Here is a 21,197-nt window from a genome sequence, read left to right as displayed (position 1 = left end):
AGTCAAGTTTGAGAACCTCTGACCTGGAGATGAGCCATCCTAGGTGATTAAATGATTGACCTCAATTTTTCAATCTCTTGTCTAATGCTGTGCATTCCCACCCTTGCGGTAGTCTCTTGCTAGGAAGAAGATATCTGTCCACCCTTTTGACTTTGGATTTGGCCACGTGACTTATTTTGACCATTGAGATGTTAGTAAAAAGATGTATGCCCAAGTTTGACCTATGCTTGGAGGGTAGCTTACTTTCTTGTGCACCACCTGCTTTTTTTGCTATGAAATGACTATCTTCCAGTCAACCACAGTCCCAAGAAGAATGGGAGACATGTAGAGCAGCACCAAGCCTGATCAGTTCCTGCAGCCAGGCCCAGTAAACTCTAGTCTGCTCACAGATAAGATAATGTGCTTATGACTGTAAGCAAGTGAATTTGGGGGTGGTTTGGTAGGCAGCATTTTTTTTAAAGGTAACTAACATACCTAAAATAGAAAGAAATTATCTAATGAACTTATCATCCATATTTTAAGTAAATGAACACTTTTTGTGGCATGAGAATGCTACAAGTCACAACTTTTTGGGGAGGAAAGTTTGACCCATAATATCTACCATGATGTTGCTTTTTGGAACAGTGCTACTGTCTTTGTCACCCTTCTGATCTGTTAAGTAGAAAATATTTCCTGCTGATTTCTTACTCAGTTTCACACTGGGCCACCATCTAAATATCTGTCTTCACCAGGGCAGAACTGGCATTCTGACTCATTAGTGCCCCAGGCTAGTATGACAGCACTTTTTTTTTTCTTTTCCTTATTTTCTTTAATTTTCAAATTTAATCTCTACCCAAGTTTTTCTAGAAGAACTGGGTGGGGGGAGCCCTCTCTATGTAACCAGTGTAACTACCACCAAAATGGTGAGGCATAGATAGATACAACTAGTTCTAGTAGGTTGTTTACATGGTGCTGGGGATTCTGAAATGTGCTGCAGTTATATGTCAAAACATGGTTAAATTTACAAGCATGATTTTTTCTCTCATTAGAAGAGACCTCTTTCAGAGTTTATAGTGTCCACATTTTGTGCTTTTATAAATCATGTGGTCTTGAATCTAGGACCATGATCCTCAAATTGGAGCATGCATCAGAATCACCAGCAAGGCTTGTTACAACACAGATTGCTGGACCCTACCCCTGGAGTTTCTAAGACTAGTTGAGACTTGAGAATCTGCATATCTAACAAGTCCCCAGGTGATGCTGATACCACTGGTCAGGGGAATGCACTTTGAAAAACCATCAATGGGAGGGGGGATTCTCATGTATTTCCTAAATGGAAATCGTTCCTGTACAACGCTAAGAAAAGGTCCACTTGGAGAATACAGACAGCTGGCAACCTCAACTCCTTTTATAAACAGCTCATGTACTCCATAACCACTTCCCAAATTTGTACCTTTAGTCCAAACTCCAATGAAAACTGGATAAATATCTCTTTTTCAAAGAAGTTTCCTTGATTTCTCCAACAGGGATAATTGGCTTCTTCTGAGGCCCTTTACCAGAACTCATTCCATGACATTTGATGTTCCATAACTTACAGTACAGGTACTAACGGAGAGGTCTTAGGTCCTCATAGAGGATATATGATCTACCTGATTTATCTTAGAATCCACAACAGTGTCTTTCATGTGACAGGAATAAAATAAATATTTATAGAATCTAAAATATATGAATTAATATCTATGGGTTATTCAGAAGATCAAATGAATAAAACTTAAAATGAATGATCTGCTTTGTTAAACATAGTGACCATTAGCCACATGTGGCTATTTAACATTAAGTTAATTGAAATTAAAATTTAAAATCTAGTTCCAAGTTACGGTAATCAAGACAGTGTAGTATTTGTAAAAGAATAGACAAATAGATTGATGAGACAGAACAGAGAGGAAATAGATACACAAAAATAAAATCAACTGATCTTTGACAAAGTAGCAAAGATAATATGTCATCAAATTCCTCTCTTTTCTTGAAGGCCATAGCTCTAGTTCCAGAAGTTATCAAAGGGAACAGGACTGGGTCCTTTCTGGTACATTACCTGAGGAAGATTATTAATTGTTTTATGGAGGTCTTAAGGGAAGTTTAAGCCACATTCCTGAATGATTCTAAGACAAGCATGTAAAGCTGCTTAGTTTTAGTGTGCACATCTTACCTTCCCTATAAGAAACAATACTTTGTCTGTTTTCCTTGTCATCTAACATACAGAAGAAGCATAATTAAGATTTTGCAAAATGACAAGATGGATATTTAACTCTTGACCCAGGGGTGTCTCAAACGAAGCCTCAACAATTACTCCTATTAAATTGTTAGTATACCGACCATGTGCCAGAGAGTTTCTACACTAGCATGGTCCACTAGATACACAATGTAAGCCATGTATTTTTTTTAAAATTTTCTAATAGCAAGATTTTTTTTTTTAAAAAAGAGATAAATCAATTCAAATAATGTATTTTGTTTAACTCCACATATCTGAACCATTGTCAGTTCAACATGTACTCAATATAAAATTAATTAATGCCTCTGATTAATTGAATGGCATTAATTAATTTTATATTGAGTACGTGTTGAACTGACAATGTAAGTCACTTCTATGCATTTTAGTGTCCTCACCTGTACAATGGGCATGGGTGGAGTGGATCATCCAGGGTGGACACTACTTGCTTTCACATCCCTCTTTCCCTCTTGGTGTCTGGTAAGCTGGCTCTCCTGTTACCGTGAGGTCTTTGATGTACACCATTCCTTCTGATTTTGATGAAGCATTCTTCTGACCCTTAGCTTTCCTGGTTGGGGCAAGATGCAGCCCTTCCGAGCCCAAGAGATGTGCTGCATTTTCATTGGGGTTTCTTCTATTTTCAGCATGTGGCCCAGCATCAGCTTCTTGCTGCTTTCTTGAAAGATAGGAAACTTGTTGTCTGGGCACCCAGTCTGAATTTTCTGTCTTCTTTGTTCTCATGCATGTTGTAGAAAGCTCTACACTCCCAAGGAAATTCGACTATATATTTCCATCATTTCCCTTCTCTCTCTCCAAGAAATGCAAGAAAATAACTGTCAACTGTTTTTGCATATATAAATTTTAACAGCCCATACATGTCAACTAATCTTTTATCCAGGAAGGAAAAGCTTATTTCAAGTGATTGAAAGTTGAAATGCTTAGGTTTTCATTCTTGTTGTGTAATGGAATCACTGTGTGGACATGCTATTTTATGATTAGTTTATCAGCCCCCCTACCCCTAATCCACTAATACTAATGACTGCCTACTATGTGCAAGGGCATAGTGTCTATGGAGGATAAGGCAAATGTTCGAACAACCATAGCAAAAGTTAGAAGGAGCATATCCAGTGTTTTGAGAGGGGTGTAAAGCACTAAATTCAAATATTTGGTTTGGGGGGAATCAAGGAAGTCTTCATAGAGGAGTTGTCATAGAGAATGAATCTTGAAAAAAAAAAGTAGGTTTCAGTAAACAGAGAAGACAGGAAGGTCACTGAGGTCTGAGAAGTGGCACTGACAATTATCTATATCCTAGAGATCATATAGAAGAAGGAGGGGGAGGAGGAATAGGAGGGACCAGCATAGCATGTGGTGTGACCAGACAACTACATGTGTATTAAAGGGATTATATAAGTATAAAAGGCAGTTTGGCAAACTCAGACTAATGGCAGTAGTGTCACACTGCTTCCATCCATAGGAGACAGCTTAATGAATCACAGCCCACACCTTTCCAACTAACCTTAGGCGCTCCTCCCCAAGATGAGATTGAGTTGCCAGTCTTGGTGTAGGAGTACCGCGTTAAGTGAGGTAGAGCCTTTAATACCGTGTTGACTAGTTAGTAGTTAATTGGATAGGCAATGGGGAGACATTAAAGTCTTGTAAGCAGGGGAATGACATGGTGGGAAATGAGAGCTGTAGTTCAGGGTAATTTACTCAGCAGTGCTATCTCAAATGGATTAGAATGGTTATAAGACTGAAGGCCAGTTATTTGGAAGGTCACTGCAATAGTTTAGGTGAGCAATAGTGGCTTGAATTGAATGAACACAGGAGAGGGCAGGTGTCATAGAAGTAGAATTTATAGAACATGGCAAGTACATTAGGACAGAGAGAACTAGGGGCAGGGGTGAGAGAGGGACAGAGACACGGAGTCCCAGTAATTACTTTTAGAGTAGGAGAAATGTAGGGCTACCATCAGGAAGGGAGCCTGGGATTGACAAGAAGGTAGGTAGGGTCCTTGTAGGGCTGGAGAGAAAAAGAAGAGAAGCAAAAACCTGGATTTAGGCTTATCTCTTCTACAAAGCACATTTTTTGAAGCCTTTGTCTGTCTGAGAACTCACTGCAAGGTAAAAAAACCATTTTGAGCAAACATTGTTGCCCTTTGTCAATGAGCACATCTAAGAAAGGCTCCCATCTCTCCAAATATTTGGAAAATTGGAAAGCCCTAATTAGTAATCAGGGAAGGGGCAGGAGGGAAGGAATGAAATATAAACCCAATCACTGTGCTTTTCAGGTTTGAAATGCTTCCCCAATCCAGGAAATTTACACTTTAGTAACAATGATTGACAGTCAAGGAATGTATCTAACTCACTTTTATTTTTCCCTTGGGGAAAGCACTTGAGTTCCCAATTGTTTTAAATTGCAGAAGCAGTAATTGTCTTAGAGAGTGAGGAGAAATGTTTTTTGGAGCTGGGACCTCTCTCTGAAGGGAATATAAAGCCTATCTTAACTGGTTAAGGTCAGTAGAGCTGCTTTTCTGGGAGATCTATCCAGGGTGACTAAATCCCACCTTAGTTAAATTAGAAAAGTAAAAGTACCAGTTGAATGACCAGGGGAGCAGATTTAACCAAAAAATATTAACAAGTTGCTACTGGTACTTAAAAGGAAGCCAGAGTTACTTTTTGAGCTATTTGCATTCTACATAGAATTATTGGTGAAATTTAATTTGAAAGTATGTTTCTAAGTATTCTTTAAAAATACAATGCAGTTAATATAGTTTAAGATGCTCACTGTCCCAGAGGAAATTGTTGATTAAACTGTTCACTTGATATATTTGTTTACTTAGAAAAGTCAAGTGCGATCAGTTAGGTCAATTGCAACAAGAACATTATTAACAGGCTAACCAATGGTAAATGATGTGAAGGCTACTCTGGAAATCTGTTCTTTGATGTATGGGGAAACTCACACATCTGATTTGGGATAGAGGAGACAATCATGGCATTGTGTGTAGGCGCCAACAGACAGGCTAAAGCCAGGGATCCTTGCAGAGACTGGATTAAGGTATCAGAACTGTTCACATCTCATTTACATCACCCCAAAGAGTGGACCACAGGTTTGCTGATTAATACACAGACCATGGCAAAGAGCATTGTGTATGAAATCAGATCAAGATCAGTAACAGAAACTTCAACCATGTGTGAAATTTGGCATATAGAAGTTCCTCTTAAGCTATTATCTAACAAGATTTTAACCCCCTTATTTTTTAAAAAGCATTTTTTTCCAAACTAGAAAGTTAGCAAATGCACAATGTTCCCCAATTCTCTCCCCCACCCCACCTCCTTAAACACATATTTATGCCACCTTCTGGTATATAATAATATTTTATTGTCAAAATTTTTGAGCCTTGTGAAAGGAAGATGGGGGTGTATGTTAAAAATGGACTGATTTCATCAGTGTCTTTGCAGGCAAAAGAAAATGGGTGGATTGATATTGAGATAGAGATATCAAGATACTACTTGAATATTTCCATCCATCCAATTTGTATTGTTCCTTTATACTGTAGTTTGGGATGAAGGTCACATTGATGCAATTTTAGGTTTTAAGCATCCACTAGAAGATGGGTTGTTTCAAATGAAGGAGATCGGAGATCGTAGAATAATGCTTTCAATGATGTGACTTATTAGGAGTATCTTAATTCTATCATCCAGACATTATGAATACCACGCCAGTATATCAATCTTTTATGGCAAGACTAAACAGCAAAAGTACCAGTGGGAATCAACAATCAGCGGCCACGCAGGAGTTAGATGCAGTGTGGCATATTTTCTGCAATTTAGACAGTCAGTCATCCAACAAACAGGCCAAAGTTTTCTTCAGTAAAAAGTGCCCTGCCAAACGGCTGGCTTCTGGATTCGTCGCTGAAGAAACAGCAAAGGAGCTGAAAGCGACCTCTTTCAACCACACCAGAAATTAGCTGTCTATGGCGATACTAGACTCACAAAATCTGTTTCAGGCACACATACGTATCTAACCAAGATTGGAAACCCACTGACTGTCCCGTTTCAAAGTAAAAAGTGCCACGTCCTCCATTTTCCTCCTTCTTTGGGGTGTTAGTCCAGTTCTAATTCTTTCTTAGTTTCCACTCAGCCCTGGATAGGGCTGGCAGGAAGCTACCTGAGATTTCTCAACGTGGATAACCGCATTTGTCTCCTCCCAGGCTGACTGTGGATGGGGATGAGTTCTGTTCCCGAGAGAGTCTCAAAAGTAGACACACAATCATCTCGCCGATTTTAATTTCTGTCCCTGGGTTGAGGAGAGAGGAAGATTGGGGCGCAGGAGGAACTCCCCTCCTCCTCCCCTCTTTTCCCCACCTCCCAAAATTAGCAGCCTGTCTGTGGCTCTCGGTCTGGGGTCTGGAGGGTGGGGAATGTGGGTGTGGGGGCCGGCTGGAGAAGCTCTCGCTAGCGCTGCCTGTGGCCAGACCCGCCTCCTATCCCCTCTCGGGCGCACACACACGTCCACCTAAACACTCCGCGCGCTCCCTCGCGCTCTCGCTCGCCCGCCCGCCGCCGCCTGCTCTCTCCCTCCTGCTCTCGCCGGTCTCCTTCTCCCTTTTTTTTTTTTTTTTTTTTTTTTTTTTGGTACCATAGAGTTGCTCTGAAAACAGAAGATAGAGGGAGTCTCGGAGCTCGCCATCTCCAGCGATCTCTACATTGGGAAAAAACATGGAGTCAGCTCCGGCAGCCCCCGACCCCGCCGCCAGCGAGCCGGGCAGCAGCGGCGCGGACGCGGCCGCCGGCTCCAGGGAGACCCCGCTGAACCAGGAATCCGCCCGCAAGAGTGAACCGCCCGCCGCGGTGCGCAGACAGAGCTATTCCAGCACCAGCAGAGGTAGGAGGCTGGAGAGGGGCTGGGGAGGGGGCGGCGGAGCCCCGGCGCGGAGCGGGGGGCGGCCGGGAGCGGGCGCCCAGGGCGCGGGGTCCCGCGGCGGAGCGCGAGCCTGCAGCTGCGCCCGAAGCCCGGAGCACCCCCTCGCCCCTCCCCCCTCCGCCCCCCAGAAATGTTGCAAACTTTTGCAGCCCGTTCTCGGCTTGCGGGAGGAGAGGGGGGCGGGGGAGGCGGCGGGAGGGTTGACAGCCGGCGGACCCAACCCCTGGCTTTGATTTTTCTGCAAAGACAGGAGGAAAGCCGCGTTGCCGAAATGAAATACGCTCCCCAAAATACGGAGAATCAAGGAGTGGGGGCCCGGGAAAGAAACTTTTAAAGCGGCAGTGTCCTTTTAAGAAGGAAAAAAAAATATATATATATATATATATATCTGCTTATGGCCACCCTCCTCCTCCTTTACCTTTTCCCCTCTTGACAGTTTCGGCCCCAGCTGCTGGAGTCGGGGGTGTGTTTTCGGTCCCCCGCAGAGCTTGGGGGGTGGGAGGAGTGAGTAACCGGGGAAGCCCCGGGGGTTAAGGAGAGGGGGCGCTGCGGGGTCTGGGGGCGACGCGGGCACCCTCTCTGGAGTACAGCGATGGATTTGGGCTTTGGAGGAAAGGCCAGAAGAAACAGGGTGCGGGCGCGCGAGGTGCTAGCCAAGTTGTGTTGCGGGAGCGGCGAGGGGAGATGCGCAAGTTTGCAGACCCGGGTTCGGAGCCCAGCGCCCGGGCTGGCGGGGGCGTGTGCGCGCCAGCGCACCTAGGGCGGCGGTCCGGTGGGGCACTCCACGCGCAGTCGGAGTTAGCCGCTACAAAAAAACAAGCAGAGCAAGAAAGCTCGATAGGCACCCAAACTTATTTCTGCCTTGGGAATCCTTCCCTTTCTGAGATTCCTAGTGTTTCTGCAATAACCCGGGGCTGGTCAGTGCAAGTTGAATGCTGGTTGGATAGTGAGAGCGATTTTTCCCCTCCCTGGGAGATTTGTACACTTCATTTTGGTGTTTGGAGTGTGTATGGGGGCTGGGGGGCGGGCTCCGATGCCCCTCCAGGCGTTTTCCTAGTTAAAGTAGGTTGTTGAGGAAAGCTTACTCTCTCTCTCTCTTTCTTAAAGGTGTTTGAACCTGATGTGGGATTTTTTTCTTACCCCCCTCGGGTGTGGGGGATTATTTATTTGAATGCGCCTGGAGTTTTCAAAGAGCAGGAGGAAGCTACGGCTTTAATTACTGTTGTAAATAATGTATAAATCACGCCTGTCACTCCGGAGGAAGCGGGCTAGCGGGAGCTGCCCGGGGTTGGGGACAGAGAGGATCTCTCCAACCCTGGCTTGGGCACCGGCCCAGCGCGCCCCCTCCTCTTGCCACTGGGCTTCAGGCGGCGAATGGGGAGGGCTGGGGAAAGGCGAACCCGGCCCTGAGAGCCGCTCCCTTCCTCTTCGATGATATAGTTGGAGGTAGGAATATGGCTGATCATGTGCTGGCTGTTTTACAGTTATCTCCCCCCCCCCCCCGCCCCACCTTAGCCACACCCCCTGTCCGGGCGCTTTCCCATTCACGGAATTCGAGTACAGTAAAAGCCATCAGGATGACACACGCGAAAAACATTTAATTAAAGGCGATTTCTGAAGAGTGACCACGCCGAACCGCGGTTTGAGCTAGAGGGGGGCAGTAAGGCTGGGGCGAAAGGGAAGGGGATGAGGGCTGGGGGCCGGACCTGCAGCTAGATCGGTGAGTTTGTGTGCGGAAAGCTTTTGGCTGCAAAGAGTATATTTAGACCCTGAGACGGTGGATTTGGAATGCGAGCGGGTTATGTAACAGGGTTAATCAGAAACACTGGAGAAAATCCCCTTCATGTGTTTCTGAGGCTTTTTTTCCTCTCTCTCTTTTTAAAAAGGAAGAGCATAGTATATAGGAAGCGGCACTAATTTATGGTTTGTGTTATCACCCCCCCCCTTTTCAGCCCCTCCCCCCTCCGGTATGTTATTAGCATCTTCAGGTGTCATTCTTGCCAGAAGGTGTTCTTGCAAGAGATAGGGGTGGCAAGCTGCAGAACCGACTAGCAAATCCGTAACTTGCTGTTCTTGCAAATTATATAACGCCAGGGCATTCAATACCACCTAGGCTCAGCACAAAGGGGAGAGGGATAAACTAGGAGTAGGATGCATCTTATGCAGCTGACCTGCTGACCTATATCCCCTTTCCTCTTAGAGCCCCCCCCCCCCCCCCATTCTGTCCATCCCTGGCCATGGCTCTTAGGAGATTTAGTGGGAGGGGGGAGGTAAGGCCCAAACACTCAACTCACATCCTGCACGCAGGCACTAGGTTATATAACAGTCTGAATGGAAAAAGGAAGGTCAGAGATGGAGGCATCCTTTAGCTAACACAGCAGTAGTAATAGCTTCCAGAAATTATGTGCATTTGCAGACTTTAACCTCAGATGTAGCGTCTGCTCCTCAGGGGTACCAATCTTTGTGTGTGAGCTGGGAGAAAAAGAGAGAATGTGTAAGTATGCCTGGTAGTTGAGAGTGATTTGAAAATGGGAAATGTTTGGGTTTTCAGATGATGTAATGGAGTTGGCAGAATATGCAAGTCTGCTTCCAGAGTGTAAGCAGTAAGAAAATTGGAGCTGGCATCCAGTATTAATGTTGCATAAATTACAATATCGGAAAAAAATTAACCTACACACTAGGTGATTACGCCTTTTAAATACTTAAAACATAAAGGCACACGACTCAAAGAAAAAGCAAACATCATCACCTTATAATTAGCATTTTCAACCTCAAGGAGGGTTGAGTGGAGTTCTTTGCATTGGGGAAAATGGGAAGCTTTCTGACTTGGGAGATGCTGCCCAAAGAGATAGCGGTTAGCCTCTAGCCAGTGAGTGTTTGAAGTCCACAGAGAATGTGGTCTGGATTCTCATGACATTGAGGTGACCTCATGAGACATTACCTAGATAGACTTGAGGCTATTGCTGAATTCCTACCTCCTGGGAATTCAAGTGTGAATGGGCTGTGTACCTTTAGCGCCTGAGCTTCCAAAATCAGATGTGTGACTTTATAATCTGAAAGATGACCTCCCCCCATCCTTACAACGGCAGGGAACCTTAGCAGTTTTAATGAAACTCTTCCGTTTTCTAGGTGGTATTAATGATGGCTGGTGTCATTCAGTCCCATCTTTACAGCACAATGAAAACCAGAGAAAAAGACAGGCAAGAGGCAACATGGGACGTAAGAAGGAAGCGGAAAAAAACCACAGCGAATCTTTAATTTAACAAGGCTTTCAGAGACTTCAGGGAGCCATGAGCGTTGTGACATAACTGTTGTTAAAAAACCCTTTTTCAGAACCTCGTTATTATATGCGTGCCGGAAGCTTACATATTTTACTTCAGTAAAGTTATCCTCACAGGGCTGGATTCCATGCACTGGGTTTGCAACACCAGTGCAGAACGTTGAAGGCTTTTAGAGCAAGCTGACCTAAGAGAAAAATCGAAGCCAAAAGATGGGATTAGCATTGAAAAAAAAGCTCGGTTGGGTTGAGATCGAACCCCTGGAAGCTTGGCTTAGATTGACTTAAAATCAGTTAACAGGGCCTACACTTTATTTGTAGCCCTGAGGACTTCTAGAACCACAAAACTCCTTGACTGTGAAAGTATGTCCCCTCCTCTCTTCCCTTTAATCTCAGGTGAATCACTTTCTAGTAGGTTCTCTCCCTTAGCAAGTTAGCACCCTTTCTAGAGATGGATTCTCAGATCAACTTTTCCGGCATGAATCTGGCTTCTCTACAGTGAATAAATGAAGCCCTGTAGTTTGAAAGTGCTCCTGGCTGGGAGAAAATCCTTTGCCACAGGGACGAAGTGATTTTTTCTTAAACTGAGGGACTTTAATTTTCCGGTAAATTGCTCATAAAAACATTTATAATTATATGCTTTAAAAATGTAATACAATAATTTTAGAAAATGCATTTCATGATAGTTATGATAACCTTTTTCTGTTGCTCCCCCCCCCCTTCTTTCTTAAAAAGAATTGAATTATTAATCTAGAATTCAAGTCTTGAGTGGCTAAAACATTTATAGCAGACTCTTTTTATGTTAGTCACCTGCTGGAATTTTCCAAAACCTACAGGCATGATGTGGAGCCCTTGACTTTAGAAAATGTCTCTTGTTTCTGAAACTGAAGCTCGGATGAATCCTGCACTGATGCCCCCTCAGGATGAGACCCTTCTGCTTGTGTGTTTGAGGCAGCAGAGGCTGGAGTGCACAGCACATGCCCCTCATTCCACACAGACTCCTGAAGTGGGACACAAGGAGGCCTGAGAATGGGAACGGTGATAGCCAGGCCTCCTGATGACAGTGGTCTGAGGAGTTTGATGACAGCTGAATCTCTTTGGAAGCAAACTGAATACTCTATGGACCTGACCTTTGGAATGCCAGTAAGACCAGCCCTTGGCCAATCTTCTTGTCACTTCTGAGTTAAGATGTACTTTTTCTCCAGATTCATTGTGGTGGTTGTTTCCCCACCCCTGTAGGAGCTTGTAGTGTAATGTTAAAAGGACAGATTGAATTGGGTGTTACTGAAAATTCTCTTGGTGTGGTGTGGACTCTCTGGGCTACTTTTCTTGAGAGTACTTTCCCTTTCCCCTCCATCTTCCTAGTCCACTTGATGAATTATTATTATTATTATTATTATTATTATTATTATTATTATTATTTTAAGTTTTTGTACGTACTTCTGCATCTGAGAAAGCAAAAATACCTAACTGCATTTCAGGCATCTGGGAAAAGAGATGTCATGTAACTGCCCTGTGTGTGTATGGTATGTGTGGGGGGGGTATAATTATATATCCTAATAGGATATCTGCTGTCCACCCTCTTTGTCTTCCATGAGCCATGTACAGGGACTTTGAGGTCAGCATCATCCATTCCCTCATGGAGACTCCTGACCCATTGATCCCAGATTAGTGATAAATTCCTCCAGAGCAAGAAGTCCTTTTGAAAGGCCTTCAGTGGTTGGAGCAAACACTAACTTAGACTGTACAATCCTTTCTGAATGTGGAGATTGTATTCCTTGGTCAGAATTCAGGAATAGTCTGCTCTTTCTCTTTTCCTCTCCCCCCCATCACTTTTTTACATTTACCTTTTGTATCTAATTCACAATAGGAAGGGTTGCTTTGGAATTAAGCTGTTAAATGTTTCACCCATCTTTGTAGGCTGCTAAAAAATAAAATTGTATCATTTTGAATTAATGCTTTAAAAATCCCAAATAATCAGCATTCAAGTGTTGATTAATATTCAGTAAACCATGATTTTTCTGTAAGGGTACCAAGGCATTACTGATGAATTGATTTTTTTTTTCTGACTAACAGGAGATTAATCTGAAATGTTTTTTCTCTTTTCCTTATTGAATGTTTTTTAAAGTGTACTGGTCCCCTTTCCTACCCTAGAAAGAACATTGAGGATATAATTGAATCTTTCCTTGAGGCTTGAGAATCTTATGTGCCACAGGGTCACTATTCTGAGTATGAATTCTGATTGTACATTACAGAACTATAAATGGAGACAGTGTCAGAGACTGGACTAATCTGTCTTGATCCCAGCATGAAAATTGTTTTCTTTTTTTCTTTTCTTTTTGTTAAATCCTCAGCAGGAATGTTTTGTTATTTGCTTCCCTTGTTTTCTAAGTTGAAAGCAGCAAATTAGAAATTTCATTAGTTGATTCTGGTTAATTGAGGTTTTTAATATATAGGAAAATTCCATCTAGCATCTAGTCTTCTTAATTCTTTCTCTAGAGTTATAGGAGATGCAAAATAATTCTTAAATATTCAGGAAGGCTCTTACACTTGCAATAAGTTATATATTTACTATATTACCATAACATCATGTAATGTTCCCTCTACGTAATGGTGGACAGAAATGCCAGCTAATTTTACCTCTTCCTTAGGTAGGTTAAAGAGGTATCTTTGGCAAAGGGGCTCATGAGTCCCGAGTGCTAGAAAGCTCTAAGGTTAGAAGGAAGAACTTTAAGGATGTCGATAAAGAACATTTAGATTGTGCAGAAGGAAGCTCTACTTCCAAGCTCAGGCCTGGGCTTCAGTTGGCACCACCTACATGGAAAGCATCCTTGGAGCCACACCATGGTCAGAGGCTGGCTTCCTTGGGCTTGTCTCACTTGACCTAAGGATAGTATGTGCTTATATCTTGAATGTCACAGTGTAGGGAATTCAGCTTGGGAGTCTTGGTGTTCTTTTCAGTCAGTAACAACTGACTGTTATTTGTTGTTGTTGTCCTTGTTATTGGAACAAAGACATCAAATTGTCTACAGAAATGGGGTGAAATAGGGTGTGGTGAGGAATGGATGTAGCGCAGCTTATGGTTCAGGCAGAGCTGGCTTCTGCTTCAGCTCTTACATACTGATGCTAAAAGGAATTACAGGTAACAATTCCCTTGTGTTCATGGAAGAACAGTTTTTTTCCCCCCTAACAGATTTTTATGGCTTTAACTGACATGTCATCATTGTGAACTGTCTTCCCACATTACATGCTATGGCACATTAACAGTGGCATGGCATTGTGGGTTCTTGGTGATTGGCTTATTGACTGAACTGGAGCCCTGCTGGCTGGTTGGAGAGCCTTGGGCAGTGCCCGTTGATGCTGAGGGTTCAGGTTTCATGTACCTTAAAACATGGCAGAGGACTCCAGGCTGTCCCAGGGAGAGTTTCTATATCAGCAGGTGTGTTTTCTCTGAAACTCCATCAAAGCTTGGGAAAGAATAGGAAGTATTATGGTATAGGGGATTGACAATCCCTAGCCTTCAATATCTTCATGTTAACGGGTGTTGGCATTTCGATCATGAACTATCTTCAAGTTTTCTGAAACAATTAGGGAGTTTCTGCATGTATGCACAGACTGTAATAGGTGAACTCATTTGGGGTGCAGGAAAATGTACCACTTGGTATTGGATCCTCAAGCCAGCGCAAGAGGCAATGCACTGTTAAAAATACCTAGCTTACTTCCGGGGAGGATTTGGCTGAATACTGATGAAGTTTATGAAATATGAATGTAGTGAAGTTGCTGTACGTAAGTGGTAGGCGTGTGTGAAAGGAGTAAGAAGAAATAAAATTGTGTATAAATGACACTCTGAAACTTGATGGAATTGTACACGTGACAAGAATGGCGACATTTGGGTCTGTGCTTAACAGGGGGAAAGAAAGAGGCTCAAAATCTATATGTCAGTCTACAAGTGGGATTAAAAATTGGAGAATATAAAATCATTTATAGGCGAAGAATGCTACCGAGGATAAATAGACAGGTTGCAAAGAATAAAGATGAAATTTCCAGAGAAGGGGAAAAATGATAGAGCAACATTTGACTCTATAATGAGGTATGGTAATCACTGTATTCCAGACTATTAACTATGGTGCTGTTAGTTGGGGAAGCAGTTAGAACCAAACAAAAGGCATAACTAAGAATTTGAGTTTGTGTGGGAGAAATCCTTTTGATCCCCCAAACGTGAATGTAGATGCCGAGACTCCAGGCTGCACGTGATGTAATTTTTCCTGTCTCGTCCTGATTAATTGACAGCCCACTGTATGCTTCTTTCCTGAAGGTGACTTTACAATCTCTAGACACAGACATTTCCCTCCGAAGTGGAGTGAAGGAAGGAGAACCACAGCTAAAGTGTGTCTCACTGGGTGAAGTATTTGGGGGAAAGATAAGAGTGGTGTCAGGGGAAGGGAGTAGTGCACTCAGAGATTAAGAAGGCCTGTTTGGGGCTGGGGAGTGGGGGGCCCGTGGATGAAGGCAGGGGATCTCTAGAGGGTAAAGAGACTTCTGTGCAAAAGAAAATGAAATTAGCATTGACTCTGAAATGGCTGGGAATGTGACTTTCTAATTTTAAATTATCTTTAACAAGGGCAATGAAAAGAGGAAAGTTGACACTTTTGAGAAGTTATGACGAACTTGTCGAGAATGCCAATTGACAAAGGCAGGTAAGGGAATACTTGGAAAAACAGCAAGAACAGGTTGAAGGGCACGCTGATCTGCTTACTGGGATGGTGAAGGAATTGGTGGGCGTGTTTATTGACTCTTCCAATTAGTTTTCAAGAGACCTGAAGAAATGGACAGAGATGGAGAAAAAGGCAACCAGATGTGATTCTGCCCTTCCAGAAGCAAAGAGGCTTATGTCAACCCATGTGATCGATGCCAGTCACGGCGAGGAGTGACTGTGGAAATTAATGGATTTTCAACATCCAATCACAGAGGAAATGTGTATATTTAGCAAGCCTAAAACCTCTTCAATAAACTGCGTTGCTTTTCATTTTCACTTTCCAGTTATAAAACCAGTGGAAGATGAAAAGCCCACGTGACAATACAGCGTTCACTCCTGGGAACATTTGTGTGACAGGGATATTATATCTGAAAGGACGGGGCAGCTGGGAGGGTGAACTGCCCATAACTCTCAATTGTCCAGGTGATGAAGCACTGGGAAAGCAAAGGCAAATGAAATAATTTGATAATAAAAAATGATTTCTCTGTTAGTGACCTGATTACATGACTGATGCTGACAGGTGTGAAACTGCTGGTGTGGCTCTTGCCATCTCTGGCACTCCTCACCAACCCTGGAGGAGCATGGGGTTAGGGGAGTAGGAACCAGGGCAGTTTCTATAGACCAGCCTGTTGACCCAGAAATTGTCAAGTTTCTCAGTGGGAGGGACACAGCCAAAGATTACTGAGGTTCTACAACTTTGTTAGGGCCCCACAGAGAGTCACTAGGAGAATTGATGGGTTCTTGAATGTTCTAGAGCTTCCTTTTTCTTTCTTTCTTTCTTTTTTTTGGTGGGTACCAGGGATTGAACCCAAGGGTGCTTAACCACTGAACCACATCATCACCCCTTTTTATTTTTTATTTTGAGACAGGATCTCGCTAAATTGCTTAGGGCCTCACTAAGTTGCTGAGGCTGGCTTTTTGGTGCACTTGTTTCAGTCTCCTGAGCCACTGGGATTATAGGCGTGCACCACCATGCCTGGCTAAAACCTGCTTTTTAATCTGAGATTGGGGGTATATGTTAGATATGTGAGGTTCACTCATGGTATTGCCACTGGTTCTATTTTATTGGACTACAGTGTGTTAGAGCCAGAAGGGGACCTAAGAACTCTCTAGCTCATCCCTCCATTTAAACCAAAGCTCACCGACATCTAGTGGTATGTATAAAACCATAGCAAGGGTATGACAGGACTCCAGGTCTACTTTCTCAACTAATCTTCCTCCCACTTGTGTGCTGTGCCAGGGTTCTCAGAATTTCCTTTCCTCCAGGAAACCCCTTGAGGGTATTAAGGTATGTGTAGAAACTAATCTGGAATTAGGTAGCAGATGTATATATGAAAATAAGTGAGAGTCATTTTGGCTATGCATCAATTATGGAACATTGTCAGTAACTGTGATTTTAAATCCTATTGGACATTTCTATTATTAATTAAAAATTAGCTAGTGAGCTTATAGCTATGTCAGTAAAGTCATTCTAAAGCATAGTGAAAATAATTCTTGAGTCTCATGTTCTGATTTAGTAGAGAGGAAGACACAGGTTGTGGAGTTGTGCATCTTACCCTGTGCACTTAAGTGTCTCTCTGGCCAGCTTCTTTCTTCAAGGTGAAGGCTGCTGTGCCTTTTATAGGGAAAGCATTAAAAGTCATATTGCAGTGGGAAGGTACTTCTTAATGGGTAAAAAGTTTACAACCTGTTGCTAAATGAAAAGTAACAGTTTTCATCACAGTGTGCAGAGAATCACATCATATTTGTGAAAATAATTCCAGTGTGTATACATGTATAGATAAGAGATATTTTATAATTCTATCAATAGATTAACTTTGACTCAATAAATTAACATTTCAAAACAATGAAATAATAAAGTAGTTATCTACAGATGGTGGGATTATCTGAGTTTCTTTCTTTTTTTGCTTTTCTGTATTTTTTGAGTTTCCTGCATTTTGTGTGTATTACTAAAAATAAATCTTTTTTTCCCAAAAAAACATTGTTTCTGTGTTGTGAAGCTGGGGATGCTTTGAAGAAACTCATTTCAAACTTAGTGTGTTACTGGTCCAAGTTTTCCAGCCCCAAAAGCAAAGAGCAATACCTTTTTTTTTTTTTTTTCTTTTTTTGATTCCAGGTATTGAACCCAGGGGGCACTTAACAATTGAGCCACATCATATGCTCTTTTTTTTTATTATTATTTTGAGATAGGGTCTTGCTAAGTTGCTGAGGCTGGCTTTGAACTTGTGATCCTCCTGCCTCAGAACTCCTGAGCCACTGAGATTACAGGTGTGCCCCACTGTGCCCAGCTGCGAGCAATACCTTTCAACAGTCACATTCAGCCAGGAAAACTGGAGTCATTCATCTTGAATATTAAAAGGAGTGTCCTAATTTTGGAACTTCTTGACCCTCTAGAGTAATATCTTTGAAACATTCATATTGCAATCCACAAGGAGAAAGATATTGTAAGCCAGTATACACATAGTCACATGAATCTGCACATAGAGACAGACACGCAAGAAAAATAAACTTTTGCTATAAAATATTTACCCTTTAGCTGTGGTGCACAGTGGTGCACTGTTATTTTTGCTCTATTATTTAAAATACAGGTCATGAGCCATCAAATTGGTTTCTTGATCTATTTATGAGCTGCTTCTTGCAAATCTGAAAAACCCTATCCTGGGCATGGGGTAGAAGCAGCCCTTCAGGGGCCTGGGGCCTGGCAGTGGGAGGGAGGAGGGAAGTGTTTCCACAGTAACTGATGTTGAGCTCCAGGTGTTACTCATTATGATTCCAAGGAGGAAGTAGGGGAGGACAAATAATGTAAATACTTATTATTATAATCATACAGTATCTTTATGCCACTTTTAGCACATGCTCATTAATATCCTATTTCATTTAGATATGCATCTGCCTTGACTGGTTTAGAATATAAATACTTGGATCCCCACCCCTTGCTTTGAATATATATCAGTGTGCAAGAGCCCAAGGGTGGTATTTTTTTTTTCATTCAATCAATATTTACTGTGTGCCAGGCACTGTGCTAGACTCTATGGATAAAGCAGCACACAAGAGAGGCCAGGTTCCTGCCTTCCTGAATCTTATGTTCTATTGGTAGCTTTTTGTAGGGTAATGCACTGGGTCCAGACACTTCAAACAGTTCTCTTCTTAATGTGTCTTGAACTTGACTTTTTTCACCTCTGTACCTTTCATGTATCTTCAGCCTTCCCCTCCTCCAGTCCCTCACCCAATCTGTCCTCATCTGTCTTTGCTTATGGGAAATCCTACCATCAATTCAACTACAGCAAGATCCACTCTGTCCTTCCTGAAGTCCCCAAGTTCCCTTTGACAGTTATCAATCACATAGGCCTTGCTCATGCAACAAACATGTAACTCTTCCTCTGTCACTCTGCCAGTTCCTTTTATACTGTCTTATAGTGCTTTTTTTTTGTATGTAACCTTAGTCTCCCCAAGATAGGGATCATGGATAAATGTTTTAATTCTCAGTTTTTGAATAAAGAAGGTGCTCAAGAACTATGCAGGTAATCTTTCCCATGTTGCTGGGCAGAGCTCTTGCTTTCTCAAGAGACCAGCTCAGCACTCTGAACTCTGCAAACTTATCTCCAACTTGCTTGTAACTTCCAACTGGGTTTTGGGTTTGGACCCTTGTTTGTCCCACCTCCAGCTCTCCTGGATCCACCATCCCCTCCATTGCATGCTCCAGTCTTGAATACCTCAGACTGAGGCTGGCCATGTTGGGAGAGTAGTACACATATCTGGCTGTTAGAAACTTGGAGTGAGAGAGACCTGGGTCGTAGCCTGGGTGTGCTGTTTGACCTTAGGTAAGTTCATTAACCTCTCAGTCTGTTTCCTCACCTGAAAATTGGGGATGCTGCAGATGTACCTTGGGAGTATCAAGTGTGATAATGAATACCCAGGGCTTGGCAAGAAGCCTGGCAAACATGAAGAGTAGCTCCCGGGATGGTGGCGATGATGATGGAGCACATGTGAGGGGTGGTGAAGCCCCCTTGCCACCGTCCTCTTCTCCTTATCAGGTCTCTAGTCGCCTTTGCATGGAGCATCCCTCCTTGATGCTGGTTGGCTGCTCTGTGAAATAAGCAAGAGTCTCAGGGCATCAGTGGAGGTTCTGACGCTTTTCCTTTTACTGCCAGGTCCATTTCTGGGACTGGATCCAGCCCCCATCTCGCAGTTCAGCTACCCTGGGCTGGATCTTGCCAAGGGAGGACGGATCACTTAAGTTCAACCCATCCACCACTTGTTGGGCTTTCCTGATGTTACCTCTCATGCCTTCAGCTGAACCAGAAGTGGCTGCTCATTTCCTCCCTCCCTGCAACCCCATCATTCCTGTGGTCCCCCATGACTAATTCTCCCAATTTGAGGATGGGGTAGACCCCTCCTTCCAACCATGCTCTGTGCTCTCAGTTCTAGCATCTTATCATTCCCGGCCCTCCCTTCTCCTTCACTCACTTTCTCCTCCCTGCCAAAAAATCCCATTGGAGAAGGCTGTCTGCAAGGGCTCCATTCAACTTGTTCTACATTAATGCTCCACTGTGGTGACCCACTGCTGAGTCGTTCACTTGTAATGTAATCTAATAATTTACATGCACTTTGCAAGCAATACTCTCAGAGACTCACAACCTGCTCAAAATTACTCTGCTGTTACAGTATTTGAGCTGATGAGAGAGCAGCGTGAGAAAGAGTGGTTATTGGTACCACAATAGTTTTGGGTAAACCTGGGAAAATCATGTTAGCGCAAGGATAGGGAGTGCTGATGGATTATAATATCCTTTCTTAGAGGATCAATTAAACTTGCCACGGGGTCTTTTATTGATTTTACTTGTCATTGGACTAGGATAGGTCAAAGTACAGCGAGGTAGGGGCAGAGCAAGCTGGGGAAAATGACTCAAGAGTGGAATCCTGTTTTTCTGGGATGCTCCGAAAAGGTTTTTAGTTTTGATATACTGCATGACTTTTACAGAATTAATTGGCACTGTGATTAGGTGGTTTTATTTCTTCACTCAAACATGTTGGAAGCTGATTCTAATATGCAGTAATAATGAAAATAGAGTAATGTTGTAATAATAGTGCCATTGTAAAGCGAATTACACCATTAAGCATCTATTTTGTCTAATTTGTATTGTGATAGTGTGGGTGATACACAGAGACTTTGAGTAGCTGGTCTTTAAGAAATAGATTATAGCTAAGAGGAGGGGGGTATAATATATTGAATATCCAGCAATGAAAATAAAGTGTGAATGCCATACATGAAAATAAACATGCAGCATATACACAGGTACGTAGATGTTGGACTAAGAAGAAGATGTATGGTGCTGGCCTGAACATTCTTGGCTCGTGTTACATTTTAATGATTAAGCTGAATGAGGATGGGTGATCAGTTATGGCAGGTCAAGTCAATAATGGAATCAAGCAAGGCTGGAAAGCAAGGCTTTCTGTATTTTGTTTTTAGCCTCTTCATGCTTGTCATCATGCCTGAGAACCTCTATTCATTGCACTTCTCAAGTTAGCAAAGAAGTTTAAGGGTCCAGGAACATCAGTCATTTTCCTTTGTCATTTGTCTCGCAAGGAAAGATTAGTAAAATAAGTTCTTCTGCAGCAGAAAGATAGAAGCACATTTTTATGCCTGAAGTCATAACCCAACTCTAAGGAGCAGAAAAAATAGGCTCTGAGAAGGTATCATTCAGAGTGGCTGCTCCCAGTGAGACATGTAAATTTAAAAACCCAGGAACATACTACACCTTGGTTAGGTTCCAGTGACTGTATTTCTTTCCCCTTCTGGGGACAGGCTTCTTTGGCCAGGGACTGAGGGTATAGTTTGGCAGTTATTGTCCATGAGTTTCCAACCAGTAGAAAGGTATCTCTAGGAGATCCTGAAAACTTCCCTGGTCCATGTTCCACTCTGGATTGCTGCCTCCAAAGCCACTCTGTGTTCTGCAATAGGAGCATCTCAAAGGGATTTTGCTGGTGGCCTTTCATCT

At 42.9% G+C, this 21,197-nt stretch overlaps 1 protein-coding gene across 1 annotated transcript in view; it reads left to right on the top strand.

The window, feature by feature from the left end:
- Positions 1-6,935: 6,935 nt before the first annotated feature.
- Positions 6,936-21,197, top strand: part of Rora (RAR related orphan receptor A) — a 676,242-nt gene continuing 661,980 nt past the window's right edge. Inside the window, exon 1 of the mRNA XM_071608338.1 lies at positions 6,936-7,129. Coding sequence (XP_071464439.1) covers positions 6,964-7,129 — 166 coding nt within the window. The 5' untranslated portion in view covers positions 6,936-6,963. The remainder of the gene's footprint in view (positions 7,130-21,197) is intronic.

Source organism: Marmota flaviventris, chromosome 2, assembly GCF_047511675.1.
Source record: "Marmota flaviventris isolate mMarFla1 chromosome 2, mMarFla1.hap1, whole genome shotgun sequence".
Classification (NCBI taxonomy): Eukaryota; Metazoa; Chordata; class Mammalia; order Rodentia; family Sciuridae; genus Marmota; species Marmota flaviventris.
This window is presented reverse-complemented; position numbering and strand designations above follow the sequence as displayed.